Source organism: Polyodon spathula, chromosome 56, assembly GCF_017654505.1.
Source record: "Polyodon spathula isolate WHYD16114869_AA chromosome 56, ASM1765450v1, whole genome shotgun sequence".
Classification (NCBI taxonomy): Eukaryota; Metazoa; Chordata; class Actinopteri; order Acipenseriformes; family Polyodontidae; genus Polyodon; species Polyodon spathula.
Window position 1 is genome coordinate 438,438 of NC_054589.1, and position 9,751 is coordinate 448,188.

Sequence of the window (9,751 nt, forward strand, 5' to 3'; positions counted from 1 at the left end):
CGTTTGGTTTGTGGTTCTACAGTGTGTTGTACTTGGTATTATCATACACTGTAGGTAAGTGTCTAACAAGCTTTTATTATTAAAATGTGAAATGTTACAAAACAAATAAGTGATTAAAAAGAAGTGTGAAAAAAGTACAAATAAAATAAACAAATATTGGGGCAATGGTAAACAAAGAGTTTACTGGTAATATTTATTAAATTTCAGTGCTTCTCTTTAAAATAAATATATGATATAATAATAATAATAATATCAAACATACAACAAAAAAAAAAAAAAAAAAAACATAAGCATGAAAAGCATGGTATTTGCAACAGAAAAGTACCCTAATGTGATAAAACTGAATACCAATCTTTAGTAAACAAACTATAAGTTATTTACAAACAGCTATCAAAAACATATATACAAAATGCAGCAACTTATATTAAATGAAGTATTCTAAAGCCTTTCTTTTTTCTTTCTTTTTTTTTTTTACGATTTGGAAAAACTATAGAATAAAGGAAGACCTTCATCTTGCTATAGTTAGTGTTATCCTACCTGCTTTTTGGTAATATGTACCGCTTAGTTTAGAACACAGTCTATTGGGTTTGTAAATAAGATGGTTTTTCACCCTTTTAAAATACCAAAACATACACATTCTGGCTCCTAAATGTCAGCTTTATGTTGATCAGCAAGCAAGGATAATGTGCAACACTTAATCCATTTTGATCTTGAGGCAAAACATGAAATTGATTCGTCATTGTTTTTTTAAAGCATTAAGATTTAACCTTAATGTGTCACATATGTCACCTTCGAGAACATAAAAAGACAACAATCAAAGATTATGCTATTATGAATATATTAAATACTGTCACCCAAAAAGTTAACAGGCACACTCTTCACTACAGAGCATGCTGCTCACTCAGAATAGAAAAAAAACAGGAGAGAACCGAGGATTACAATTGCATGAAAAAAAAAAAAAAAGAAAAACACATTAAAAATGTGATCTGAAAGTGCACCTTCATAGAGGAATACCGTGCCCAGTGCTGAAATACCTCTAACAATTTCTTATTGTAACAAATAAAATAACACCTGTTTTCACCCTTTAGACCAGGGATCTCAAACCCTGGTCCTGGAGGGCCGGTGTCCCTCCTGGTTTTTGTTCCAATGGTACCCTATTTTGCTTAATTGGTCCAATTAATTCATTTAGTGTAGTTAGAAAAAAACCAGGAGGGATAACAGCCCTCCAGGACCAGGGTTGGAGATACCTGCTTTAGACCATACATAGGTTTAAAAAATAAACAAACGTTTGTACCAATTTACCTGTCAAAGGTTTTAGCTTTATTAAGTAGCTTTTTTCTTTTTATTATATTCCCATAATTCTGTGCCACCAGTGCTGTGATCCTGAATTCAATAAACCAGTCTTCTATATTAAAAGCAGATACAACTAGACAAACAGTACCACAGTAAATGAATGCCTATAGTGTTTCTCAGGGTTTTTTCTGTTTAAAATAGAAAAATGTTTCCGAGCAGCATGTTTTGAGAGAAGTTGGGAGACACATTGGCGGTATATTATCTGATGATTTGCATTATGTGATGTCAGAATTATATTATAAAGAACAAGTGTAGTGTTTTCGCTCCAGCCAGTAAAAGGAATCTATGTCCACTCCATAGTTTCCTGGTTCAGGGTAGAGGATACAGAATCCCCGATTCAAGTTTCCTGCCTCCAAAGATTTTTCTGTCGCTTCAAAAGAGTGGATCCGCAAATAAATATACTCCACAACTAGTGCCAAACAATACTTCAAGTAAAAAGAAATCCACTGGTTAGAAAATTTGCCACATGCATTTTGTTTAAAAAACCTGAACAGACAGCACCAAGATCCAGCTTATTTCTGTTTCTCCAAAGACAATTCTGAGATTCCAAAATAGCACTCCTTCAGAACGATTACAATCTCATGTTCCTACACAGCATTTACTGTGTCCCATTTGTAAGTTAGATCCGAAAAACCTTTTAAAGTTTCTACTGGAAAATATACAGTGCTGATGTCGACGCGTTCTGTCCAGGACGAAAGCAAAAAAGTTTCCCTCCAGAATCACTCTTCATTTCCCTGATTTCTTTGGAGCCGACGGCCGCTTGACTTGCCATAGATGGTTGTGAATGGTCAGAGCGTCCACACTGACGGACACCGTCTTGGCAGGGATCACGTTAAACTGTTTCCGGTCAGAGCTGTATTTGTAAAGCTTGTCGATCATTTTCTTGCTGATGCTCTTTGGCCCAGTGCCTGTCACCTTGTGGATCTCTTCAGTGTCAGGGAAGTAGGAATAAAGTGAACGGAACATGCAGCCAGCATCGCGGAAGAGGATCATTAGGTGATTGGATTCGCACTTCTCAATTACCTGAAAAGAGAAATACAACTACATTACCTTAATGTTAAGAGAACATCATCTTTGTAACACGTACAAATATTCTACTAAAATTATAATAATTCCATATCCATATACAAGCTAATGGCAGCTTTGCTGTTCTAGTTTATTCTCAATCCATTATGCTTTAAAACAATTGTATTTATTTACTGTTTTACAGCAGCAAAACTGGAATGGAGCTGCAATTTAAGTACTTCTTATAGGTCACACCATAGATTTGCAGTTAGTTTCCGAGTTTACATTGTAAAGCTCCAATATGAAATCCATACCTCCAAAATTGAATTCTTGTGTGGTTCATTGACTTTTCCAGCCAAGCAGCAATGTGAAATAGCATTGTGGATAATTGTTTTGTTTGATTTTGCACTGGGTTCCTTGAATAATTTTGGACCTGCACAAAAAAGGTTTAAAATTAGCTCTAAATAACTGAACAGATCTCAAAATAGCCATCTAACATGATCATCTTCATTTTACTACCAGTAGTTCTGTCATTTTAAAAAATAAATAAATAAATAAAAAATAATGGAACAACAACTTGAAAAACCATTACAGTATATAGCATACTTGGCAAATATAAATATTTAAATAATGAACTGCTAATCAATAAATTAAAGCACTTGAACCAAATGGGTTTGTACCAGTGTATTCAGCCACAGATGCAACCGAGGATGCTGTCGATGCATTCTCCCAGTCTCGCTCAGTGTTTCTGCTGGCATTTCTGCTCAGCCCAAGGAATGATTCCACGGAATCCCCCCTGCAAGCAAAAGTAACACAGTTATAGGTTTGTGAAGAAATGCTAGAAAAGAAAGCACTCCAGGGCAGCAGTCCAAAGAGCAATTTATCTGAGTTTTGATGTATTGGTTGTTGCTGCACCTCTAGGACTATTTGTTTCATTTACTTGAAACTTTGAAGGCATAACCAACAGCACTGGGGAATGTGTCAAGTCACCTTGACTTCACCTCCTATCCAATAGGGCTGGAAACAATATTATTGAAGCTTTGTATAGAGATGTGCTGATTAGATTTTGGAGATACATGAGGATGGGCTGGCAGAACTCTTGACAGTACAGAGTATTTAAAAAAAACTAGAAAAAAACTGCAAACTGTGATGAATGTAAGTACATGCAAAACATACAGTTAAGTTGGGGCACATAAGTTTCCTCAATCTTACCAAGGCAAGATTACATCAATTTGCAGCTAATTTCAGACAGTAGAAAAAAAACTCAATACAAAGACTTACCGCTGAGATGCAGCCCCACCAGAGTGCACGCTCTCAGCTTCAGTGGTAGCTGCTGAAGCCAAAGACAGACTGGAGCCAGACTGGGCACTGCTCAAGTTATCAGCTGAAAAAGGAACACAGTTTAAGCAGTTAGAAGGATCAAGACATTTCTCAATCAGCATGTCCGACAAAGCACATATTGTACAAGGTAAACGGATCGAGATCATGTACAAAAGAAACAAATGTGGCAGACATTCCTTCGTAGATGTTTAATTGCACAAAAGTTACTCACATAGTATTGCAGTGCCTGCTGAAATTATTTTACAATAAAGAAATTACTAGGGATGCACCTATAAAAATTCTCACTGCAGATACTGATAGCCGATAGTTATCTCTCCATATCAGCAGATACCGATAATAACAGATAGTACAGGTAAGCTATTGTATAACCTATTGTACTACTAGAATAGGCAAAAGGCCTACATTTAAACTTTTATAATTATAAATGTTAAAAAATGAACAGATATCATTTGCTTGTATTTATGACAAATGAACAGGTTTTGTTTACTAGTTGCATTTACTTCGAATAACGTTGTATTATATTGTGTGCTTGACAGCAATTTATACATTTGTTTTACAACACAGGTCACAAAAAAAAAAAACACTTTGCATTTGTACTAATAAAAACACTTTGTAGAAAAAAAAATCTATAATGTGACATAACTTCTACCTTTACTGTACAGTAGAAAAATGTAGGCTACACAATGTGAAATACAAAAAGGTTCATTAAATGCATACACTGCTTAAATGCGGCATAACAAATTGTTCACACACACACACACACACACACACATATATATATATATATATATATATATATATAGTCAAAATATAAAATTTCTGGTTACAAAACTGTCAAGCTTGAATTTCTGCTTCAAAATTCTGCAGAACACATCTGAAACCAATGCAGATTAAGCAAGATAAACAAAAATGACAAAAGGCCATTTTGAAGCACATTGTGTAATAATAATAATATATAATAATAATAATAATAATAAAAACAACCTGATAATCTGCAATAAGAGGACTTGTTTTGCTGTTCGGACACAGAGAGAGTGTTGAGCAGCACGGGGCAGGTGAACATTCGTGTCTTAAAAGTATCTGAATAATATTGTATTCACAGTTCATCGCTGGATTAAACGTAGCATCAAATCTGTTCTGCTGCACACAACTCACTATCCTATTGCTGTCTTCAGATACGTAAAAAAATAAATAAATCCAAACACTGCACTGGAGACATATTACTGCAGGTTGATCGCACGTTACACAGCACTGGGAAAATGACTGTCTAAGTTCTTGCTTCATTATTATAGTACGCGCCTGACCAAACATTCAATTGTGTGCTGGAAAAAATTCAAGCACGAATATCAGTGTACATTAAAATCGGCTATAATAACTAAAACTGCCGGCCGTTTTTTTTTTTCCTTATATCAGTGCCATGGCGACAGGCTACCGATTATTGGTGCACCACTAGAAAATCCTTTTGTGAATTCCCAGAATATTATTTCTGTATTTAATGTATGAACAGGGATATAACAGTTTATTTTGTATTTAAAAATAACAAAAAAATCCTTCTTTAATCTTGTATTTAGAAACAGTCCCCCGTCTACAACAGTTTGTTTTGTGTGAATTTCTGTTTCCTCATTTCAGTTGGGAGTCCCTTTTGAATGGGGTCCCCAAACAAGTGTGGGAACCTCTGTATGCAAAGTCAATACCTATGTGCTACAGCGTGGCCTGATTTTCACATTTCAGTCTGTGCATTTGTAGATGGCAAGAATGTATTAACCCTTTGCATCCAACACCATGTTTTCATTTATGACCAATGGTACAAGGCACTTGAAAATATCATTCACCTCCCCAAATGTCACCGGGACTCCGGCAGGCAGTCGGGATTTGTTTTCTGCGAGGTATTCCTGTGTATAAGATAAAAGGAAAACTGAACACAATTCAGAATCTACTTGACAGACAGAGAGGGACTGAAACAACAAGTGCCCTTCCAGCTCCAGTGGGAACTTAAGCTAATACACTGTTCCAAAGAGAACAAACAAGGCATGCCATGAACATACATATCCCCATGCCAAGGACACAATCATACAGGTGACTGTACCATCATATACATCCATAGCATGTTAAATATCATACTGGATGTCTATGCAAATATATCAGAAATGCTCAGTGCCTCAGCGGTCACTCCTGTGATAAAGTCGGTCAGAAACACCCATGCAAGCTTTCATCAATCTTTGGGCAAGCAGTTCTGAAAATACAGCATTCATCAGTACAGAGGCCTCAAACCATGCAAGTGGGATGAAGAGAGGATGTGTGATGCAAGGAAAACAAAGTTTGTTATATTTATCGTAACAGTTTTAAATAAATGTTTAGATGCATTTTCAAGGTGTAGCATTAACTAATGCCCAATGTGTAGATGGTTACTGCAGGCTTGCTTGTGTTCAAGAACAAAGGCTTGTGTTCACTACTCCTTGGATTATGTGCTAGTTGGAAACACGTTCCAGAAGAATACAAGGAAGAAAACCTCTATGTACGTCTGACATAAACAAACATGAATGGTAGTAATGTACATCTCACCACAGCTCTAAATACAACAAATCAGAGCAATCATAACAAAGGAGATCCCCATGACAGGTTTTGCCATATATCTCCTGACTGGCATCCAATTGTGACAAACTGTAGGTAGAACATTTGTTTAAGCTGTTTTCTAGATACAAGTAAAGGTGTAACATACACGTACGTCTAGTATCTGCTTATATGTCTATGATTTTAATATTCGCAACAACAGAAAGTCCCCAAAAAATGCCCTGTGAAAGTGTCATCACAATTATAACTCCATGCACACATTTTAAAACACAAAATATGCCACCTCCTTTTAAAGTTAAATGGTACGATGCAAAGGGTTAGTAACAACACTAATGCCATGTTATTACTTTTCTATCTACTGGAGGAGAAAACAGAGTTTGTGAGTGTATTTTTTGCAACAGCCCAAATAATCCTGTCAATTGCTCTTGACGAAAGTGAGTGAATTTGAATAAAACATCAAGAAAAAAACTTTTCAGCCTCTTCAGATATTAAAATGCAATGCTTACGAGTAGAAGAGCACTTGGATGGAGTGTCGCTGTAGGTTTCTTCCCGGTGGACAGACTTGGGCCTCTGCTTCTTGGGTTTTGTTTTGAGTTTCCCCTGTCCCTGCTCCTCAATTATCTCCTGTTGTTTCCGTCGCAGGTACTCCTGTTTGATTAGCTCTCTCCGGGCCTTCTCCTCTTCCTTACGAATTCGGTCTTCCTCTGCTTTGCGCCTTGAAAAACAACAGCTGTGTTAAATAACATTTCCTATCACCTAATGTGACTTTTATGAATGAATGATGTAGCTCAGATTCAAGTTAGTAGGGTTATGGCACTCACGTTTGTTCAAAAATAGAAGTGATTAGAGAAAAAAACCAGGACAGCCAATACCTCGCCTCCTCGCGTTTCTGTTCAATCTCTGCCTCGAGCAGACCCTTTCTCAGACGAGCCTCCTCAGCCTTACGCTGCTGTTTCAGGAGGAAGGCAGCACGTTTTTTTGCCAGCTCATCTTCAGCTTTCTGCTCGTCCTGCAATTCAAAAGTCACATTTTAAGGACACATTTTTATACAGACAATTCCATTCATCAACCCTGTTTAATACCTCACAAATACTTTGTCTTTCAACACAGTAGGAAAAATAACTACACTAAACACAGCTGTTAACTGGTCCTGGTCTTAGGCATGAAAGACAGATATATTTACTAAATAACCTGTTATCTTTTTGCTAAGTGGTGAAAAAGTGAATTTATAAAAAATGTTTTTTAGATGCCTAAACCTTATCCCTTATTTCATCAACTGATTTTAGCATTCTTCATCTGTTTGGTTATTTGATAGACAATAGATTAGTCTTTTACTCCTTCTCCACTTGCACATCCGACCCATGAGGGCTCGGAAGAAATCAGAAAGTTTATGCCCAAATTTCTGACGGTTTGAAGCATTTAACTCAAAAACACAAAATTCAACCAAATTTCTCATCCTTGATCTTTGTTATATTAATATAAAGATAAGAAATAAAACTAAATATAATCAAACTAAATACTATACAGCTTTACCATGCATATAACTACAGCTCTCGTTGCGTTCGCATCCAAACAAAAAACTAGAAAAAACAACAACTATCCTTAAATGGGATATCTTTGGCAAATCATATTTTTTTAAAACATTCTTTTTTCCCCTTCAAGAGAACTAAGTCGATATAATCAGTAAAATTTGTGGATTATAAAGAAATTCCTAAATATATTTACAAAATATAGCGATAAAAGATACAGCTGTACCATTGGTCTATTATTTTTTGAACACTGTTTGTTTATCTTTTAGTAAAGTTAATTAATAACAACAATTAATAATAACTGTCTTTCATTGCACATGACAGTCAGTAGCTCTGTGCAGGGAAAAAGAACAGGCTCCCATTAACCACACTGTGAGGGCTTGATTGTACAGTGGAAAAGAGGCATTACAGATATCCTCACACATCAGATGGGGAACAGAAAAGAGCACATAAAAGCATACTTTACCTTGAAGAAGAATCCCAAAACAGACTTCTGGTCTCCCTCGCCCATCGTGTCTGTCGATGTGTCCTGAATTTCAAAGCTCCCTTCTTCAGTCGGTGCCTTCAAGTCAGAAAGATCCACTTCAATGAGTTGAGTTTTACTTTTCGATGACTCTTCAAAAGGAACGTTCTCCTTCCCAGAACCATCAGAAGAGTTTAACTCTGCTTCTTGTAGGTGGTTAGCTTGACATTCATTATACTCTTGCTCTGAAACGTTGTTAGTATCTTTAGAAGTAGAAAGTACAAATATCCGCTGGTTGGCCTCATCGTGCAGTCTGACGTTTGAAGTAGACCTCGGTGAGCCCTTTTCTAAAATAACACTTCTCGATTCCACAGGAACACCGCTGATAGGACTTGCATCTTCTGGCTCAGCTTTAGCTGTTCTGTTACCTGGGAAGTGTCTTAAATGAGGAAGCGTTTCTATGCTTTGAGTTGGTGTAATAATACGAGGGGCACTCTGCTGTTTTTCTTTTGAAAATTTTAGGTCTGTCGGCTTTGAACGAGGACTCCGGCCCAGACCAAAACGAGGAGGCTTACGCACTGTCCCATTTCCCGTTGGAGAAAGTGGTTCCATAAAATGCACAGCTGGCCTGATTTTTTGTTCAGGTGGGCTACTTTTACCATTGGGGGAAGTTGTGCTAGGAGACTGAACATTTTGTTTCATCAGTAGATCCTGCTGTAGGGAAAGCTGCATCATTTGCTGTTGAATGGTGCTTATAGCATTATTCAACATGTCAATTGACCGGTTGCATTCATTCATGTCAATTTCAGAACCACTGTCATCCAACAAGATTGTGGAATTTAACTTATTGTCTGTATCCAGGACAGTAGGTGGAGTTGGAGATTCTCTTGCCCATTTCACTGTACTTCTGCTTTCTTGTGTATCCTTTTCTTTGGGCACTTCTTGGGGATGTTGAAGGTTGTTGTTTGAGGAAACTTCTTCAGCTCTAGACTGTTGCACAGACAAAATAAAGCTTTCCCCATTGACCTTTGGTTCCTCTTTTGAAAGGTAATCTGGTTTTAAGGGCTGAGGAATACTTTCAGCTTTCCCTTTCTTTACAACATGCAAAAAGGCTGCTTTGCCCAACTTTAGTCTTTGTCTTGCAGACAAGGCTTCCATTTTCTTTTTCTGTGTCTCTATCGCTCTTCTTTTCTCCTCCAACTGCATGTGAAGCTGTACTAGCTCAGAAGCTAGAACGTGGACATTGTCTTTGCTCTGCCTGGTAGGGCTCTGATCTCGTTTCTGTCTCCAAGTGGTCAAGGGTAGAGGACCACATTCTGAGCCATCTGGGGTAGTCTTTTGTGAGCTACTGGTGCTCGACTTAGCCTCATGGCTGTTAATTCTTTGAAGTTTACGCTCTGCAAAGCTGGTCATCTTGATGCTCCCACTTGCCATGGATACACTGCTGGCCTGGGAGATGGTACTGAGGCAAGGACTTGAGCGGCCACTT

The 9,751-nt window shown here is 37.3% G+C and overlaps 1 protein-coding gene across 1 annotated transcript in view; it reads right to left on the reverse strand.

The window, feature by feature from the left end:
• Positions 1-978: 978 nt before the first annotated feature.
• Positions 979-9,751, reverse strand: part of LOC121307498 (calmodulin-regulated spectrin-associated protein 1-like) — a 13,160-nt gene continuing 4,387 nt past the window's right edge. Inside the window, exons 2-10 of the mRNA XM_041239679.1 lie at positions 8,266-9,748; positions 7,143-7,279; positions 6,777-6,985; positions 5,532-5,591; positions 3,640-3,742; positions 3,039-3,154; positions 2,673-2,791; positions 1,248-2,376; positions 979-1,105 (exon numbers count right to left, since the gene is read on the reverse strand). Of these exons, the coding sequence (XP_041095613.1) occupies positions 2,080-2,376; positions 2,673-2,791; positions 3,039-3,154; positions 3,640-3,742; positions 5,532-5,591; positions 6,777-6,985; positions 7,143-7,279; positions 8,266-9,748 (2,524 nt within the window). The 3' untranslated portion in view covers positions 979-1,105; positions 1,248-2,079. The remainder of the gene's footprint in view (positions 1,106-1,247; positions 2,377-2,672; positions 2,792-3,038; positions 3,155-3,639; positions 3,743-5,531; positions 5,592-6,776; positions 6,986-7,142; positions 7,280-8,265; positions 9,749-9,751) is intronic.